Below are 21,828 nucleotides of genomic sequence, written 5' to 3'. Positions count from 1 at the left end.
ACTTGTATTAAAAATGTATAATTTCTGGCCAGACTTAATTTCTCAAATACGAAATTCACACTAACCAATTGGAGAGAATTATTTAAACAACTTTGCCAGGTTGGCACAAAATAGTATAATACTACGTCGGGTTGAAGTTTTAACTCACTATTCACAAGCCTCGTTAGCTATAACTATATAAACACCTTTGCCAGTTAGGAAATACAATGGAATTTTACCCACGTCAGTTTGACGATTTTACTACCTATCTCCACGCCTGGTTGGCGATAACAAAAGCAATTTTTGCTGGTTTGGCACCACAACTTTAACAATATACAATCTGTAATACCTCGGGATGACGTTACTATCTACCACACACCTGGATGGCGAGAACTAAGAAAAGCCTTTTCCAATTCTGCAGTATAATCAAATCATACTACGTCAGTTTGACGTTATTACTTATTTTTCATGCGTCTGCTTGGCAACAAATTAAAAAACTCAGCTAGCAGTTCTTTTCCTTTTATAAATGCCGGGATGGCTTACACATATCTATTATCAACAAAAATATTCAAAACAAATAACAATAAAGCATAAATAATATTTTTTTAAATACTTCTATATCACAAATATCAATTAAACATTACTCCTACTATTTTTAGTATCAGTTATTTTACACAGTTAAACACACAGTATCAGTTATTTTTAGTATCAGTTATTTACACAGTTACACTATTTGAATATAATTCTGAAATGAAATACTTAAATTCAATAAACACTTTTTTATGAAAACCAAAAGTTAATCTTATCTTCAGAGATCAGCAATATCCTGTTCTGACAATTCTTTGCTCCGATGCAAGTTATAGAAACACAGAAGATAACCGTTGAATGACCTGCTTCAAAATCTGGCTTTAAAACCAGACTTCTGACATCCGTTTCTCCTTGAAATGAATAAACTCGGCAATTGATACTAGCAAACTTGTTCTCAAAATTTCAGCAACTTCCTGGGATTAGGAGACCAGCACCATCGAAATTGATAATTGCACTCCTAATTTCCAGTATCTCGGTGGAACCTCCAAATTATTAAGACTGTAATGTATTTTGCAGTAATTGACAACACAGATAATCTTCTTAGTAGAACATAAATTTTATTTTTATTTTACGGAGATAGATAATTTGAAGAAAATTATTTTGTGGCAAAAATTTCATACAACTACTAGCTGGAAAAACTTCAGAATATATTTTTTTAAAACAATTTCTCACGTTGGTGAGCAATGGTTACTTAATACAAATATCGCGTTGCCACTTCAACAATAAATATAGTTATTTATTAAATAGCAAGATATTACAACCCCTTAGATAAGTTCATCGAAAAGCAAAATCGAAATTTCTTCAGAGAAGCCCTGGACTGCTATCATATGCGTCAATTTAACCTCTCTGAATATGAAATACTGCACGAAGACAGGCATGTTAGACCATTTCCTGCATTTATCCTCAATGAAAACCTGAACTTTCCAACCTAAGTTTTTACCTTGTGTTTACTTGTAATACTGAAATGCTTAAAGTTAAGCAGCCACTATCGGGGTCAAGGCATGGGAGGGTGACCTCCCCCGTGACTACGAACTCAAGTCTTCTACTGCTTATTGTAGATCTCTCACTGCTCCTATTTGTTTCAAATTTCTTTTCTTTTATTTATTTCAACTTCTAGTTTACTGGAAAAATATGTTTTTTATGTCTCTGCAATTGGATATTTTGTAAATAGCAAACTTTCCATGATTTTCGCATACACGTCTCAACAGCCAATCAGAAGACCTCTACTAAGAGATATCTTTGACTGCTTCTGCTGGACTCCCTGCATACTTTTACTTTGTAAATATGTATTTTATTTTTGTATATAGTTTTTGACGAGTTTATGCACTGAATATTTGTAAAAATGCACACTGTTCCTGAAACTTAGATCCGCATCTCTCCAGCCTACTAGATGCTGCTATAGCCTCACGTGACAAAGAAGTCACTCCCTCTTTCACTTTGCATCCTGTCCTCCGGTGCTTTGATACTTTTGATATGCCTGTTTCAGCAGGAATTATATTCCGCTATTACAGGCACCTCAAATAACCCCGGTTAGAGGAGACATAACATACAGTGCTTCGCAGGAATACCTTGATAAGGGACTGCAGGAAAATTGTGTAGATGTGGCCCAGGCCAGTGTAAATGAAAAAGTCATACTTTGAAACTTCAAAACTGGCTGGCAGAAGTTAGGAATATTTATGGGGGATTCCGATAAATGTGGGTTGCAAAGGGCCTTAAATTGATGTCAATTTCTAGGAGCTCGTATTTAAAATTGTCTGAATAATTTACCTCCGCGTTGGTGATGACTTTCTTGAAAAAATTATTATTTAATTTATTGATGAATAATGCCAGGTTTTGGAGTTTAAGGTCTCTGTGTAGCTGCTCATTGTGAACGAACCAGGGGGCTCCTGTGATTTTTCATAAGTAGTTGCTTTGTAAAACTTGCAATTTATTTAATACGGAGGGGGGAACAGAGCACCATGCAGGGGAGGCATATGTAAGGATGGGTCTTAATATTGATGTGTAATTGTGCTTCTTGCGAGCAAGATCCAGTGGTGAGGAGGTGTCAAGAAAGTTTCGGAGCTTCCTAGAGACTCCTATGGCTTTCCCGGTGGTCATGGAAATGTGAGGACCCCATGTAAACAAGCCGTTAAAATGAACTCCCAAGTATGTAGCCTCTCTGACTTTGGGCACTGTATCATTAAAGAGGGTCAGATCTGCATCAATGTTTTTTCTTCTGTGCCGTCCTATCAGTAATATGTTTTCATTAATTAATTAATGTATTTTCAGAATAAACATTGCCCTGCCTGACATAGAAGGATCGATCACTTAGAAAGGAGTGAAGAATCAAAATCGTTTCCCTGGAGAGATCGAGGGAAGCAAGCTTGTAGATAAGTCCGTTATGCCAGACGCGATCAAAGGCTTTTGCCACGTCCAGCATAAGGAAAGCAGTTGTCTGGTGCTTATTAATAGCTGCGCTTAAAAATTCAACGATTCTGACAAGCTGCATGGTGATAGACAACCCTTTACGGAAACCAAACTGTTGGTTTGGAAGCGCGTTTAGGGCACTCTCTCCAGTGGAGCGGTGTCTGGTACACCAGGGTACCTGGGCCGAAGGCCCTACCCCTTGTAGAACATATCAAGACATTGCGAATTATTGCAAAAATTAGCCAGATATTACATGTATAACATTTTTATGACTATGTACATTTATATTTACATGAGATTTTTTTTTGTTTTTGTTTTTCCTAATAGGATCAGAAAGCTGTCCGAGCTGATGTCCTGCAAGGTAGAAGTTAGTGGTGCAAGGAGTACAAAAGTGCTACATGCCCGTACTTAATATATAAAGGTGACAGGTAAATATAAAGGATATGCATACATGATAGAACAAATAATACATAACAATGGGAATAAAAAGAAAAATAATGAAGGTGCTCAGAGAGAAGAATATTACTATGCTATGCAGTACACTTACATTATCCATTCATTGAGAATGGCCAGTGGTCGGTTTTTATTTTCGAGGTCATACTGATCATAATCAGGGATCTTAATTGCAGGGTTGGTGATAGTGAGTTGCCTATTGTGAAACCTCTTGGCTATTTTGTAGTAAAATGATTTGAGGGGACACACTCCTAGTTCCTCATGTAATTTGTTGTTACACACATACCAAGGTGCGTTGACAATTTGGCGTAGCATACAATTTTGGGCCACCTGAAGTTTCCCTCGGTATCTGTTACATGAATACGCCCAGACAGGGCATGCATAGCATAGCAATGGATGCAAAATGGATTTATAAATGAGTAGCTTATTATCTATTGATAAAACACTGTTTCAAGCAATTAGGGGGAAGAGTTTAGCTTTACGCGCTCGAAACTTGTTAATAATATTTGTAATGTGTGGGTTCCATGACAAAGTTTTACTGAGGGTCACCCCAAGGTAAGGGACTTGCTTGGCCCAGGGGATAGAGTTTCCATACATCATGAGGTTTCTTCTGAATTTCTCCTTCCTAATGAATAAGATAGCTTGAGTCTTTTTTATGTTGACTTTGATTTTCCATTGTACAAGCCAAGTCTCTAATGCTTGTATGTAATTTTGTAAGTGTTGTATAGCTGAACCAGCAAATGCACATTGTGTGAGGATTGCTGTGTCATCTGCATACATAGCCAGTGTTGTGTCATGTGTTGTAGGGATGTCGTTCACGTAAATATTGAAGTAAGTGGGTCCTAAAAGGGATCCCTGGGGGACCCCAGCCCTTATGTGATGTACAGTAGAGTTTGTTCCTGAGACGTGAACGACGAAGTTTCTACCTGTTAGGTAGGACTTTGTGATGTTTGTGATGTAATCTGGGAAACCCAGAGTGTGTATTTTGTAGACGAGTGCCTCCAGCCAGACTCTATCGAAGGCCTTGGCTATGTCAATAAACAGTCCTCCAGTAATTTTCTTCTGAGCAAAGCCTTCTGAAATCATCTCCACAACTCTGTATAGCTGGTTTGTAGTTCCCAAGCCTTTTCGGAAACCAAATTGGCTTGGGATCAGGATGTTGTTGCTTTCTAAGTGATTATTGATTCTCTGTAATAGAGTTGCTTCAAAGAGTTTGCTCATTGATGATAGAAGACTTATCGGCCGATAAGCCTCAGGATCAGATCCAGTCTTCCCCGGCTTCAGGATTGGTATAATTTTGGCCGTCTTCCATGCAGTAGGGAAAAATTGCTGCTGGAGGATTTTAGTAAAGATCTTGGAAAGCAGGAAGATGATCTTGATCAGCAGTTTCTTCAACATGGTATTGGTGATGTTGTCCAATCCTGGACTTTTCTTTTTTTTGAGTTTATTGACATAGTCAACAACTTCCGAGGGCATGACTGGAGGGATGTTGTTTATGTTTGTATCTGTTGTGATACTTTTATGAAAGGTGTAAACAAGATTTTCTGTTGTAGTGTCAGATATGTTGTTTGTGCAAAACTGAGATTCCAGCTGCTGTGCTAACAATTCGGCTTTCTCAGTTTCAGTGTAGTGAATCCCCGTTGGGCCTTTAAGGGGCGGAATGTTATTGTAGCATTTAGTATACCTTGAGATTGCTTTCCACAGTGAATTATCATCTGTGGAAAGTGAGTTAAGGTAACTGGTCCAGCTGTGTTGTGCTTGTTCACGTGTAAGAGACTTGACTGCATTTGACAGGCGATTGAGCAGTTGTTTATCTTCCCTGTGTCTGGTTTGCTGAAATCTTCTCCGTGCAGCATTACGCTGTTTGATAAGCAGTTTCAACTCTCTATTGCGTACCTCTTTCCTTTTAGGTACTTCTACCTTGGCATCGTCTCTCGCCCTAGAAATTTTTTTAGTAATCTCCTGAATAAAACTGTCAATGTCATCCCCTGACTGTATCGTAGGAAGAGTGTATGGTATGTTGTTGAGAGCTTTGGCAAATTTTTGCCAGTCAATCCGAAAGGCTCTGTTGTCTGTTTTGGTATACCCACTGATGTCCAGAATCATTTTAACTGGGTTATGATCCGACGATAACTCATCCAGCACGGAAATATCCAGTGGGACACTAGTATTTCCGAGCAGGAAGAAATCGAGGATTCCGGTGGACCTAGTGGTGTACCGTGTTGGGGTTTTTGGAGCTGCTATGTGTAATCCAGCCGTGTGGGCTAAGTTTAGAATTACACGTCCAATGTCGTTTGAGTTATAGCAGTTCCACGCGCGGTGTCATGCATTTAAGTCTCCACCTAGGATAATGTGTTTTCCAAGATTGAGTAAGATTTGTAGATCAGCCCGGACTGCAGACACATGACGTCCCGGGGAAATATAAGTGGAGACAAAAGTGTATGTTATGGAGGTGTTTGTTGTGAGTGAGATTGCAGAGGCCTCCACGACCGAAAGCTGCGGAATTGTGACAGGGATATGTGGGATGCAGCGTTTTATCAGGATTGCAGTGCCACCCCCTCTAGGGCGGGAAATGGTAGGAGCTCTGTTGGATCTGTAGACTGCATAGTTCTGCACGTAGATGGGTGAGGCTGGGCCAAGTTTGTGTTCTTGTAGGAACATAACATCGGGAGTGTACTCATTTATAAAATCTCTTAATTCATGAATTTTCTGAGATAATCCATTTGCGTTCCATGTAATTACATTCAAAATATTGCATACATTACTCATGATTACTTACATTAACAGAGCCAAAAATTTCTTCAAACAATTCAAAAAGAAGGAATAGCTTGTCAACAGTATTTTGTGTTGCCTGTAATGCAGGCATCTTGTTAGTAATTTTCTTTAATACAGTTAAGAAGGAGATTCCGTTAAACATATTAACAATGTCTTTAACTAGTTTAGTGACCTCAAAGAGACCAGAGAGGCCCACATCATTTCTATTCTGAACATTATCATTAACATTACCATTGTTATTATTTACATGTACATCATTTTTTTCCTCAGATTTTTTACGATTAACAATTTTAACATTGGTGGTGCTAGCCTCGACTTTTGTGTCAGTTTGTCCACTAACAACATTTGCATATGACACACCTGGTTGAACGGGGTTGCTGTTAATTGTAGTGGGTTTAATGACAGAGGGAGTAGGGTGTTTAGGGCTGGCTGTAGTCTTCTACAAATAATCCTCTCTACGATCTTTCCCAGTGCAGGAAGCAAGCTGATTGGGCGAAACCCATTTACTTTTGTATTATCTTTTCCGGGTTTGGGAATTAAGATGAAAACCGCTTGCTTCCACTCAGCTGGGAAATAGCATAGGTACAGGCAGGCGTTGTAAATGCTACAGAGTTTGTTAATGAAATTATCAGACAGATGTTTAATCATTGAATTAGAGATTTTGTCCTTCCCATGTGCTTTCCTGTTATGAAGTTTAGCTATAATAGAGCTAACTTCTGTGGGAGAGGTAAAAACAGGGAGATTTTTGACACTGGGCTGGTTAATTCAATTATCAAAAACATGTTAATGTGATTAATGAAATTTCGGTCTGGAGTTTGGAGTGAACTGTTTGGCGGTATGTTGTGTATTATTTATTCTCATGCATGCAAGTATCCACTCTCTGCTATATTGAGTTTCTAATAGGTTATGGGCCCAGTCCAGATTAATAAATGAGGATAAATAATCTAATGACTAGTTAAGTTAGTTTGTTTATTTAATTCTATTTGTAAATTTTTTACAATTACTTTAACCAAAATTAGCTATATGGTTATGTTAGGGTTAGCCAAAGTACATGGTTGCAAAAGCTTAACTAGTACAAATATTTTTTTACTGTTTTGATTATTTAGGAAAATGTTTCTTTGAGAATAAAATTATTTCAATAGAAAATTTTTTTGAATTTATTTCAAATTATAATTTTTTTGTCTCTTGTTGATTAAAGTAAAAAAAAAAAAAAGAAAAGAAAAGAAAAAAGAAAGTGCCAAAGGGAGAAAGAGGGTTCATTTAGTCACAAGCAATTGAATGGAAGGGGAAATTACATGGATTGGAAATTTTCCATGAAAATGCACCTTATTAAATTAGATTTATAGGCTAATGTAGAATGTACAAAAGAAGATCCAGTAAAGGATACCAAAGCTTTGTCATATATAGTTGAAGGGGTAAGTGAAATTATTTTCAATGATATAAGAGATTTAACAAGTGGAATTATCAGCTGAAACATATGAGGATAAGGAAATCACAAGAAAGGTTTCAATAATTATAGTGAATACCCGTTATACTGATTGCAAGGATATGTCTGACTGTTTACATAGGGCCATTTCAGCTTACCAGCAATTAAAATCCACTGGTGTTAAACCTGATGAAGAATTAATTGCAGGAATAATTTTAGCTAATTTACCCGACAGGTTTGAACCTCTTATAATGGCTTTGAAAAATTGTGGTGAGGCAATAACAATTGACAATGTTAAAAATCGTTTGTTAGCTGAAGATTCAAAACCCTTAATCAATGAAAGTAAGGAATATGCATTTGTTAATAAAAATATTGGAGGCAAAAGGTACTTTAAAGGAAAATGTTTTAAATGCAATTTGTTTGGCCATAAAAGCTCTGATTGTCAGAAGTAACCTCTCAAAAAGGGTAGATATAATGAAAACAAGCTTAAAAAAATGTCTAATGTTGGATTAAAACATAAGAAAGGGGAAAAAGCTTATGTAGCAGAAATTCATGTAACTAATTGTAATCCAGATCCCAATATCTGGTACATGGATTCTTGTGCTTCTTATCACATGACTCCACATAAAGAATTATTAGATGATTATCAGGATGCTAGTATTCATCAAATAAAAACAGGAAGTTCGGTGACAGAAGTAGAGGGTAAGGGTAAAATAACTTTCCTTTTATCTAGAAATAAAAAAAGGGAGTCTGTAACTTTTAGTAATGTTTTACATGTTCCGAAGTTAACAGCCAATTTACTGTCCATTAAGTATTTAAATAAAATATTTGGAATGGTTAGTACTTTTACAAGTGAAAGATGTTTTGTGTATGATGGTAAACATTTAGTTGCTAGTGGAACGGGTATTTGAGATAATTTGTATTCTCTTGATTTATGTAATGAGAGGGCTTTAATTACTGCTAAAAATATTTAAAATGAGTACATAAAAGTGTGGGCCATTTAAGTGAAGGAGGAATGATCAGATTAAAAGATATGGTCGAAGGTTTTTAATTTAATGGAAAATTGTCATGCATTAAAGGCAAAATGCATAGACAACCATTTCCTAAGGGAAAAGCTAAGCATGCAAAAGACTTATTAGGCATCACAGTGACCTGTGTGGGCCTATGAATGTTGCATCAATTGGTGGTTCTCGCTACCTTATTAGTTTTATTGATGATTTGTCACGAATGGCTTTTGTTTATTTTTTGAAAAATAAATCTGAAGTCTTTGAAAAATTCAAAATATTCCAAGCATTTGTTGAAAGGCAAACTGGCAGATCAATCAAAATCTTACATTCAGATAATGGTACTGAGTATGTAAACAATGAAATGGATAACTATTTAGCATCAAATGGAATTCAGCATCAAAAATCCATTCCATTTACACCAGAGCAAATGGGTGTAGCTGAACGTAATAACAGAACTCTTGTTGAGCGAGCATGATCAATGTTGGTGGATGCTCACCTTAATCAAAATTATTGGGCTGAAGCAGTGCAAACTGCAAATCACTGTAAATATATATCTCTAACTATTGCAGTTGCAGATATGACCTCTTATGAAAAATGTATGGATAAGCCAAATTTAGAATACTTGAGAGTGTTTGGATGTCGTGCATTTGCTCACATTCCAAAACAAAAACGTAAAAAGTGGGATATAAAAGCAAAGGAATTAATGCTTGTTGAGTACTTTCAGGATAGAAAAGGCTATCGATTAATAGATCCAAAAACTTATGAGCATGAGATGTACAATTTTTGGAAAATGAAATGTACTACAAAAAGGCAAGTAATATGCCAAAATTTTATGATGAATCCTCATTCAGTGGAAGCATGGTTACAACATTTTCAGATACTGAGAATGCAATAGCTGATGATCAGAACAGTGAATTGGAAAGAATGATTAATGATAGTACTCAGTCTGATCATCATGAATTAGTTAATGCTAGTATTAAATATGATTACGATGAACATAATACTGCTAAAAAAGATAGCCACAATAATAGTAGTATAGCTGATGAACTACCTATGTTGACCAGAAATAGAAAAATTAGATTCCCGAAAAGTTATCAGGACTTTGACACAGACGGGATGCCAGAAGTGCAAATGCCAAATTTAGATCGTATCTGCTTTTTTAAAGCTTTAGCAGCGGCAACAAATGTGTATTCTGAACCAAAAACCATTGATGAAGCATTAAAGGGCAATGATGCAAACCATTGGAAGGATTCTATATGTGAGACTATATTAGGTCATATTAAAAACAAAACATGGGAAATAACAGATAAACCTTATGATAAGAACATTGTAGATTGTAAATGGGTTTTCAAAATTAAATGTAATTCAGTAGGCAAGATTCAAAGATATAAGACACTTTTAGTTGCTAAGGGCTATTCTCAGATTGAGGGAATAGACTATTCTGAAACATTTGCACCAGTTGTCTGATACGTAACATTAAGAGGTTTATTAGCTTATGCAGCTATATACGATTGGGAAATTGACCAAATGGATGCTGTAATGGCTTTTGTGCAGGGAACTCTAAATGAAGACATTTATATGAAAATTCTAGAGGGTTTCAGTGATTCTTACAAGCAAAACTTAAAGGGAAAGGTTCTAAAATTAAACAAAGCATTAGATGGTTTCAAGCAGAGTGGTAGACTATGGTACCAACTGTTAGAAAAGGGTTTAATAGAAATGAGACTGAGGCAAAATTCTTTTGATAGTTGTGTCTATATTAAAATAAATGGAAATAAAGAACTAGTTATTGTCACTATTTATGTCGATGACTTCCTCATTTTTAGTAATAACATAGAACTTAAAAATTGGATATAACAACAACTTAAAAAAAAATTGAAATGAAAGACTTGGGACCAGCAAATTATTGCTTAGGAATTAAAATTGAACAAGACAGAACTAAAGGGTCTATTAGACTTAGTCAAACTCAGTATGTAGAGAGTATGCTTCGTAAATATGCATGAATATCATGGTGTAAAAACACCACTAGATCAAAATCAAGTGTTATCTAAATTGCAGATACCAACTAGTAAGGAACAAAAGTTACCTGTTCCTTATCAGGCTGACATTGGGAGTCTTCTTTAATGCAGCTCAAGCAACATGACCAGATATAACTTATGCTGTGAATTTCCTTAGCCAGTTCACCAATAATCCGGCAAGGGTTTACTGGAATGCTGTCAAACGCATCATGCGGTACCTTCGAGCCACTACAGATGCTACATTGTCCTTTTCAAAGGACTATAGTGCTGAAGCCCTTGGTTACAGTGACTCAAACTATGGAAGTGATGCTGGAGATCGACGATCAACCACTGGATATGTTTTCCTCATCAGTATCATGATGTGTCAACCTACCATTGCAATTAGTACAACAGAAGCCGAATATATGGCTTTTTCTGCAGCTACTAAAGAAGCCATATGGCTAAACAAATTTGTTAAAGAACTTGGGATTATTACTGCGAAGCCAGTATTATTATACTGCAATAACAACAGTGCAATTAATCTCAGCAAAAATAGTGTGTATCATGGTAGATCAAAACATATTGATATACAACATCATTTCGTGTGAGAAGCTGCAAAATTTCAGCACATTGACATACAGTATAAGACTACTAATGATATGATTGCAAATTTTTTGACAAAAATTGTAAACAGTGCAAAACATGAAATGTGTGCAAAGATGATGGGTTTAAAATGAAGACTAATGTAATTTAATGTTTTATTATATGTATGTGTATGCTGATGTAATCTCTCAGTGTGTTTAATTAGGATGATGATATTTAAACCTAAAGTGGAAGTGTAAAAAAGCTTTAAATTTGTTCTTGGCCCATAGATGGCACCACTGTTTTTATATACTTCTATACAGCTGTGCACACCAACAAAACTTCAATTGTGTTCCAAACTCCCAACAGGTATGTTGTATATTATTTATTCTCATGCATGCAAGTATCCACTCTCTGCTATATTGAGTTTCTAATACCATGTACCACCAAAAATCGCCAGTTATCGCCAAAGGGCATGCTACTCAGGTTACCATAAATGAAACAACAACTTGCCGATAAATGAAACAACAGTAAAAGTATATTTTAGGGTACCGCTTGGTGGTACATGGATATGGAGTTTGTGCAATTCTCTGACTTGTTATTTTGGCCTGCATAGTGGTGATTTTTGGCGCAAATATTGCCGCTATGCAAGACATAATAACAAGTCAAAGAATTGCACAGTATCCATGTACACATCGACCTATTTTCACTTTAAAAAAAATCCCCAAATTGCACAAAAATGGCATTGTACACTCCCTTGATTTTATCCATGTACACATCAACCTATTTTCACCTTAAAAAAACATCAGAGAAATGCACAAACTAGGCTAAATCACCACTACACAAAGATAAAATAACATGACAAAGAATTGCACAAACTTGGTATCCACGTACACATCGACCTATTTTCACTTTAAATAAATCTCAGATTTGTAAAAAAATGGCATTGCGCACTCCCTTCATCCATGTACCCATCGACCTATTTTCACTTAAAAAAAAAATCAGAAAATTGTGCATGCTTTAAGCACTCCCTTGAGATTGTCCATGTACACATCGATATATTTTCACTTAAGAAGTCAAAGGAGTACCCAATTCTACAGTAGAGGCAAACAAAAAATACATAATCTCAATGAACTACTACATTTTAAACCAAGCAATAAAATAACACAAAAAGGAAAAGCCTGTTATGTATTTTACCACTACACAAAGCAAATATCCACTTACCTTATTTAGAAATTTGTTCGTCTTCAGTCTGTGTCACACAAAATTCCTTAATAGCATCCAAAAACTCCCTAAAATGATCTGAACTACAGTCCGTATATCAACATTGCCACATAAATTCACAAAAGTAAGAGTCAAAAATATACTATGTCGTTCCGGACTATGGCTACTAAGTAAACTTTCACTTACACACCAGTCAATTAATGCACTTTTCCCCTTTCATTCCAAATTATACAGAAACTTCAAATTAATCCTACTACATTCAGCCATTGTACCATTTAAACAATGAAACAAGTAATGTACTTCCTAAGCAACACACACCACAAAAGCCCTTGCAAAACATCCCATGATTCAAAATTTCCCAGAATAATGCAAACGTTTATATCATAATAGGGTTTTAATAACATTAAATTACTCAGGTTACCATAAATGATATAACAACTTGGTGATAAATGAAACTACAACTTTGCGATAATACAAGGGGTACCTTAAAGTCAACTTTAACCGAAACAACTTAGCAATAATCCAAGGGGCATCCTTAAATATACTCTAACCAATAGTGCTTTTGGTTGATCTTTACATTATGGTAACTTGGCATTTTTTTGGCGAAAGTTTGGCGACCAACTCTCCTACAGCAACCCTCTATTTTTTTTTCCCGCCGCCATTTTGTCTTCACGAAGTAAAGACATGTTTCTTTTCTTTTTATCTACTGAACACTTCTTCCAATAATCTACTAGCCAAATTACACTTATGCTAGAAATTTTACCTAACAAAACTGCTTAATCATGACAAATATTCACTGCAAAATTGGGAAAAAGTGCACAATACCATACTCCTTACGCGTTTTTCAAAATAACACATACACATAAACCATGTACACGCCGACTTAATTTACTTAAAAAAACATCCCAGAATTGCACAAAAATGGCATTGCTCACACTCTTCACTATATCCATGTACACTGCTTTTTTCTCATAAATTAGAAAAATTTCACGAAAATACATGACAATTTTCTCAATCTTTAAACCCGGTAAAAAGAACATATATGAAATTACCTGATCACGAAAAAGTATTTACCCTTTCCAAATATGAACATTTCCACATATAAAATAAATAAAATATCCAAACACTTTACCTCTAAATCATCTATTACATTATACACGTCACCAACGAATTCATACCGCAAGCATTACAAATACTTAGTATCAAATATTTAAATTATTTCCATGCACGTTTACTTCAACTTAAACGTATACCAAATTCCTACAAACATAAAATTCACAAAATAATTATCATTTAATTAAAATATCACTAAACCATGTACACGCCGACTTATTTTTACTTAAAAAAACATCCCAGAATTGCACAAAAATGGCATTGCGCACACTCTTCACTATATCCATGTACACTGCTTTTTTCTCATAAATTAGAAAAATTTCACGAAAATACATGACAATTTTCTCAATCTTTAAACCCGGTAAAATGAACATATATGAAATTACCTGATCGCGAAAAAGTATTTACCCTTTCCAAATATGAACATTTCCACATATAAAATCAATAAAATATCCAAAAACTTTTACCTCTAAATCATCTATTACATTATACACATCACCAACGAATTCATACCGCAACCATTACAAATACTTAGTGTCAGATATTTAAATTATTTCCATGCACGTTTACTTCAACTAAAACGTATACCAAATTCCTACAAACATAAAATTCACAAAATAACTATCATTTAATTAAAATATAATTAAATTCAAAAACACTACTTAAAATATAAATGAGCACATACATTAAATTAATACATACATAAATACCCATTTCGAATTCACTTTAGTTACGGCCATGGGATCCAAAAATTCACGAACACTGTTTCACACAACACAGAATAAAGCCAAATACAAAATTTCCAGATTTTTTCCCGATTTCCCCCCTTTTCCGATTAAAGAACCGTAATTCGTCCATTAATATCACATGACATATCCCATGATCTCTCATTTCCCTAACACAAAATAATGCGTAATCGGAACTGAGTACTGCTCACATTATTACCAAAGTCCCAGGTAGTAAGCTTTATCGCCTCCAAAATGTCGCCAAACTACCAGTTACCATATTGTAAAGATCAACCGTGCTTTTTTCCAACAGACTTTGATGTACCTGTGCCATTTTCACAATGACATTAAAATTCCAGATTTACACTTTCAGTCATCATCAAAGCATGGAGGAGGAGATTATATTCAGGTAACTTTGTTTTAACCACTTTTCCCCAAAATTCTCGAAACAATGAGAGAAACTTATCACATTCTTATTTAAAACATGCATATTTCACATTAATATGATTAATACATTTTTCTTTTGTCAAGGGCCTTTTTCTGAATTTTTAGCTATTACAATACCTGTGAACTTGGTAAGAATAAAAATCGGAATACTTTCGAAAAGCATTCGGTCTGTTATCAGACTGGATTCAGAAATGTGTGTGTGTATGTGTATACACATCTGCATATACATGCATACACACATAACAGATTTCTGAAATCCAGTCCCTATAACAGAAGAGCAACAAAAAAAGTATTTTAAAAAAATTACTTTTACACAGAAGGCGGCTAATACACATTAATGAAATAAATCATCAAGTTAAACAGCAATCTAAATTCCAACTGATGCTAACAATGTTTGCTCAATATGGTGGTAAATTGCGATTTTTTATAACTTTTGCAAAAAGATTGTAAAGATTTTGGTACTTTTCCGTTTTGCCGGCGCAAGCGATAAAGTCGTGAATAATGGTACAACCGATGCCAAACGGAATATTCTCACTGGTAACCTTTTACGCGACATTTTCAAAACAAGTCGCAGCTTTTTCTTATCAGATTGATTGTTTCTTTTAATACTGGCATATAATTACATAGAATTTTTATCAGATAGTTCAGTTTTATTTTTAAGGCCATTTTCGGTAATTAAGTCAATTAAGATGCAATCACATCGCTTACCCGAAGCCGAAAATATAGAAAAGGTAAAGCCAAGGGTTAAATTCATCAATTCTAATGAAAGCGAAGTAAAGTACTGCACTTTTACATAATTTATGAGTAAGCTATTCGTACGAATTGAAATATTTCTTGCATTTAAACTCGTGTTCCAAATTACGATTTAACTTGAAATTAATGTAGATAATTACCGAGAGCATTAGATTTTTGTAGAGTAGTTTACGTGAGAAGAGAACGCTTGGGGTCACGTGATATGAACCGGCGAATCAGGATGTTGAACCATGAAAGCATAGTAAATACTTAAATTAATGTCTTTTTACAAATTTATTGTCTTTATTTATTGGCGTTTTATAAAATTTTAAGCGATATTTAAATGTTTATGCCTTCAAAAAAAGAATTTTTAGAACTAACATTTTTTTAAATATTTTTTATGTGTATACTGTATGATGTCGCCAATGAAGTCTGCTTGGCTAGATTTGCGCCGGCGAAACGGAAAAGTATAAAGATTTTTATCAAAATTAAATTTCACACATAAAATTATAAAATTAAAAGTTCTCACAAAAATGATGAAAAATTTATGAAAGCTGGCAACTTGATTTGTAGTAACTGAGGTTCTACAAAGTTTGCTAGAATTCGCAGCGTTACAGAAGCATTGTCTGAGCAGCCTATCACCATTGTCAATAACGTTTTCATTTCCTTTTCTTAATTTTTTCACTGCTCACTTTCTTCTCTAAAGGAATATTCTAGGTGATTTCCATTCTTCTCCATGATGTTGATGAATGAGCAGTTGAATTCTCCGCAGAAATATATGGCCATCCCCAGATTTACCAGCACTCTTAATACAGCAGACTTTTTCACAACATCCTCCCATATTTCAAGTGTGCCACTGATGTCTTTTATCCATATCCTAGAAGAATCTTCACATTCACTAATAACAGTGGCTACCACAGTGGCCTGACCTTAATGAAGTCTGGCTTTTAACTAGTAGCATAGATAGAAATTTTGGGCCTTATGCAAAACTTTATTTAAAAAAAAAAAAAAAAAAAAAAAAAAAAGAATTTTCGGATTATGGTAACTTGGCAATTTTTTGGCGACCAACCCTGCTACAGCAACCTGCTAGTTTTTTTTTTTTTTTTTTTTTTTTTTTGGACGCCATTTTGTTTTCACGAAGTAAAGGTTTTTTTTACTCAAAGTTTTTTCCAACAATCTGCTAGCCGAATTACGCTTATGCTAGAAGTTTTATGAAACAAAAGTGCTTAATTATGACGAAGATTAGGTGCGAAATTGGGAGAAAGTGCAGAATCGCCCACTGCTTGCCGCGTTTTTAAGAATTGCACATACACAGTATCCATGTACACGTCGACCTATTTTCACTTAAAAAAACATCCCAGAATTGCACAAAAATGGCATTGCGCGTACTCTTGACTTTATCCATGTACACTTCTAAAGTCCTAGCTAGTAACCTTTATCGCTTTACCAAAATGTCGCCAAACTACCTGTTACCATATTCCAAAGATTAGCCAAAAATTTTAATAATCTACATTTTATAAATTAGTCTGCAGTTAATACAATGCTAGTGAAACTGAATTACTCACTCTTAGCTTTTTAAGATAGACCACATACACTCAAGAGCCAAAACATTATGACCACCTGTCAATAACGAGTTCGGCCACCTTTGGTACGCAACACAGCTTCAACCCGCCTTGACATGGATGCCACAAGTCCTTGATAGATGGCCGGAGACAGATTGTACCAGATGTTGTAGCAACGGTCACACAAATCCGAGATATTGCAAATTGGTGGTCTTTGACTTCTGAGCTGCCGTCCCATGACATCCCATATGTGTTCTATCGGATTGAGATCCAGTGAGTTAGGCGGCCAGGACTTTAACTGGAAATCAGTATCATGTTCCTGGAACCACTCCAACACAATTGTAGCCTTATGACAAGGGGCGTTATCCTGTTGGAACATTCCATTTCCAGCTGGAAAAACAGAGGCCATGTAAGGGTGCAACTGATCTGCAATGATGTTCAGATACCCTGTAGCATTCATGGTCTGCTCTACCACAACCATGGGTCCCAGAGACGCCCAAGAGAACGTCCCCCAGAGCATAATACCGCCACTTCCAGCCTGTGTATGACCTACTGGGCATTGAGGGAGCAACTGTTCGCCTGGAAGACAGCGTATCCTGACACGGCAATCGGCGTGATGAATGACAAACCGTGATTCATCTGACCAGACAACTCTCTCCCACTGATCCATGAACCAGTCGCGATGTTCCCAGGCCCAACGCAGGTGCAGTTGGCGATGATGCTTAGTCAGCAAAGGCACATGAGTGGGATGTTTGCTGCGTAGCCTCATATCCAACAGTGTCCCCTGAACAGTGTGCTCCAATACTTTTCTATTTGGCCCTGCATTGTATTCGGCTGTCAGCTGAGTCCGGTTTTGCTTCACCATGCGTGACAGTCTCCGACGACCTTTTTTTTTTGATAGCATGTGGACGTCCAACATCATGTCGTCTACTGCTGGTTTCACCGTCATTCATCCGCTTTTCATACGTACTAACAACTGTAGATCGCGAACAACCCACGAGTCAGTCGTGCAGTTTCGGAAATACTTGTTTCGAGCCATTACAATCTGCCCTCTATCAAAGTCGCTTAGATCCGCAGTCTTTCCCATCACACACAGATATAAGTGAAAGAATGATTCTTCAGACTCTCCAGCAGCAGTTAAATACCACTTTCACCTGATCACGTGCCTTCCACATCATCCAGGCGCGTTCATCGCAAAATCTAGGGCTGGTCATAATGTTTTGGCTCTTGAGTGTACATCATAATATAAGTAAAGCACTAGAAAATATGTTCAGGTTATATTAATTGCATATGAATCCAATACAAAAGAGACAGCAAGACACAAATAAAGAACTGTTTGTAAAAGCTCTGACTGAATTTATGAACTAAAGTATTTTTAAATGCATTATTTTAATTTTTTATTCAAGTGGTAGGTACTTTCATAATATATACTTCAAGAAATATCTGCACTTATTTTACAGATTGTTTCCATATTTTACTGTCAAACAAGAGAAAACAATACTCAAGGTTTACACTGTTTTTAAAATGTGCAAATTAGAAGAGATATTTTTGCAAGCAAACTACATTAAAATGCTTTAAACAAAAAGCTAGATTTATAGCCACCCATTATATAATCATTTCTTCCAATTAACTCAAACTTTCAGAGACAATTATTTCAATTTATAAATAATATTTATAAACACGATTATTTATTTATTAAAATTTTAACATCTAAATTATATTACAAGATACATTTGCAGTATTTAAAACTAAAGAAGATGATAAATGCAAATATTTATTACTTTGGAAATAAATTACCAAGACAAAAAAAGATTGCCTCAATAATTATTTCTACAAAACTGATCTGCACCAGTTTTGTAGAAGTAATGATTTCTCCCCGGCATGTAGTTAAGTGTACCTTCCTCACATAAACATATTATTCATAAATCGTTTGAAATTTCGGACTCCTTACACTTTTAAGTAATCCGATTCTCAGATTAATGCGATTCTCAAAAGTGAAATTTGACATACAATGCAGAAAGAAAGTATTAAAACACTGAAATCGCTGCTTATACTTTAATTCAGTGTTCCATGTATAAAATGAGAAAATTTAGTAATCATGCTTTAAAAAAAAAAAAAAAAAAAAAACATACCTCAAGTTTTATGCTGTTTTCAAATATAACTTGAGCTTTATGAGTTAATTGGGCAAATGCTGTACTCAAAGCAGTAAGTTTCTGGCGTGCAGCATATACTATATCGATCTGATCTTCGTCTATTTCTCCAATTAGTAGATCTAAATCAACAAATGCTTTATCAAATTCTGATTCTAATAAATCTAACCACTTAATACCAATAGTTCCTACAGCCATGTTCATTTAAGTGTTTCCAAACAATTCAAAATTATTTAACGTGTAATGTTTGGAAAATTACATAGCATAGCGATAGGCGAAGTAAGGAAATAAAGAGCACTTCTCAACGTTTAACAGCTGACAACTCATCAACCATTTAATCAATTAAACTTTCCGCACTCTAATGTCGAGTATTACAGACAGACAAAATAGACAGATGTTTTGCATTCGCTAACATTTTCTGCCGGAAGAGCGAAAAATCAAACTTAAGTGAGAGATTATCAACGCTCATGGATCATTTCAAATTCGTATATCCACCATGATATTCAAAAACTTGCCATAAATTCCTTCTATTCACTACTAGCGCCTACGGAGAGAAGGCAACTTTTGGGATCATGATCTGATCCTCCCGTGCGCATCTCAGTTTGCGCATATATTTCCCCGCTCGCATATAAGCCAAAGAATCTGTAATCCTTACAGATTCTTTGTATAAGCAAAATGTACACTGCTAGGACAACGGCTTGAATTTGGCCAATAACAGTCCAGATGAGGGTCCCATTAACTCCGCCCACATGAGTGACGTCATATTTCTGACGTTTGTTTACATTCTACTGTTCGGAAGTTACGAAGTGCGTTTTTTGAATGTACATTTAGTTTTTCGGAATAAAAGTGTATATATATGCGTATATATCTGTATATAACGATTTAATGTTTGTTTCGGAATATTAAGGATTATTCTACTGTTCCAATACAAAATTAGATCTAGTCAGATAGAAGTAACTGATGGCTGGAAGATACTATATGTAAAGTGTGATTTACAAATTATTCTGCATATTGATAATCAGAAACTTTTAAGTGATAATGACTTAAATCATCTACTATATAAAATGTACCTGCGGGAATTAAACAAAGTGAAGTTAATATTAAGTTAGTGAATCCAAGTGCTATTTTGTGTCAGTAATTAATGCAGTAAATATTTTGAATCAAAATGCCACCAGTAACTATTGCAGTGAATTGACATAGTGTGTGTCAAGAAATCCTTAAAATACATTTCATATATATCTATCTCAATATTTACAACATTAATTGTGCTTTGATTAAGAAATCAATATGCTTTACAGGATTCAATATGCTTTCTTAGAAATAAACCTCATTTCATTATTGAACGTAAAGAGTATAAAAGATGAAAAAGTATGTCCACTCTAATGAACATATTGGAATGTAATTTAGCTGTGAAACTACTGAAGTTAAATGATGAACATGTTATTTAATAAGAACTGAATATATTTAAGATGTACCAGCTCTGATATTTCAAGACTGTTGGATATGCTTATCTATGAAGATTAAATCACTATTAACTGACAAATTATGGTTCTGGTAAAGCATATATCATATTTGGAATCGTAGAAAGGAAGTTCATTATTTTTCTGAAATGTTAAAAAAATAATACTGAATAACTGTAAGTGCTTAGTGTAATAGACCTACTGAAATCTAATTTAGCTATAAAACTGCAAATGCTAAACGATGCTGAACAAAATTTAGCAAGAACTGAATTTAGTAAGATATGTTACCAGTAATGATATTTCAAGACTATTGAAAATGCCTAACAATGAGGTATCATTACCTGTTCTAAGGTGTATTGCTGAATTGAATAAGTATACTTTTATTTCCAGGAAACATACCTTCAAGTGAATTGCTTGAATTAATCAAATTCAATTTAAAAAAACCACTATTAACTGACATTATAGTTCTGATAAAGCATATATAATATTTGGAATTTTCGTTGTTCAGTATGCATTCTCAGAAAGGAAGTTCATTGTTTTGTTGAAATGTTAAGAAAATAATAGTGAATAACTGTAAGTGCTTAGTTAATAGACCTACTGAAATCTAATTTAGTTATAAAACTGCAAATGCTAAATGATGCTGAACATAATTTAACAAGAACTGAATTTAGAAAGATATTTTACCAGTTATGCTATTTCAAGACTATCGGAAATGTCTAACAATGAGGTATCATTACGTGTTCTAAGGTGTAATGTTGAATTGAATCCAATAAGTATACTTTTATTTCCTGGAAACATACCTTCAAGTGAATTATGTGAATGTGTGTTTATAGTTCTTTACATCTAGTTAAATACAGTGAAACTTACATAAGCCAAAACTGAATGGATTAAAAAAAATAACTTAAAGTTGTATTTCAAATTTTACATTTTGTCGTATTACAGACTGATTACCTGGGTTTCCACTGATGGTTGGACTTGATAAAATATGTCTTGAACAGGCAATTTTTTTTTTTCTTTTGAGAAAAAGCATTTAATATTGATTTTCTTACATTAGTATGTATTTTTAACTGTGAAGTTTGTGCATTTAAAAATTGTAATGACATGCAGATTATTATATTTTCATTTATTTCCAATTTCATTAAAAGTATTTTTTTACAATTACTGCCTGATTTTATACATTATATGTATGAGTAATAAATAATTAT

General features: G+C 34.8%; 1 protein-coding gene across 2 annotated transcripts in view; it reads right to left on the bottom strand.

Moving 5' to 3' along the window:
• Nucleotides 1-19,776, bottom strand: part of LOC118184711 (Golgi-associated PDZ and coiled-coil motif-containing protein-like) — a 137,587-nt gene extending 117,811 nt beyond the window's left edge. Inside the window, exon 1 of one of the 2 annotated variants that reach the window (XM_085813955.1) lies at nucleotides 19,146-19,776. In XM_085813955.1, the coding sequence (XP_085670081.1) occupies nucleotides 19,146-19,367 (222 nt within the window). In that variant the 5' untranslated portion in view covers nucleotides 19,368-19,776. The remainder of the gene's footprint in view (nucleotides 1-19,145) is intronic. The other variant, XM_085813954.1, reaches the window with a different exon arrangement.
• Between the last annotated feature and the right edge of the window lie 2,052 nt (nucleotides 19,777-21,828).

The sequence above is a fragment of the Stegodyphus dumicola genome, chromosome 3 (genome assembly GCF_044657685.1).
Source record: "Stegodyphus dumicola isolate Sdum_Otavi_A_Nest chromosome 3, ASM4465768v1".
In the NCBI taxonomy this organism is placed as follows: Eukaryota; Metazoa; Arthropoda; class Arachnida; order Araneae; family Eresidae; genus Stegodyphus; species Stegodyphus dumicola.
This window is presented reverse-complemented; position numbering and strand designations above follow the sequence as displayed.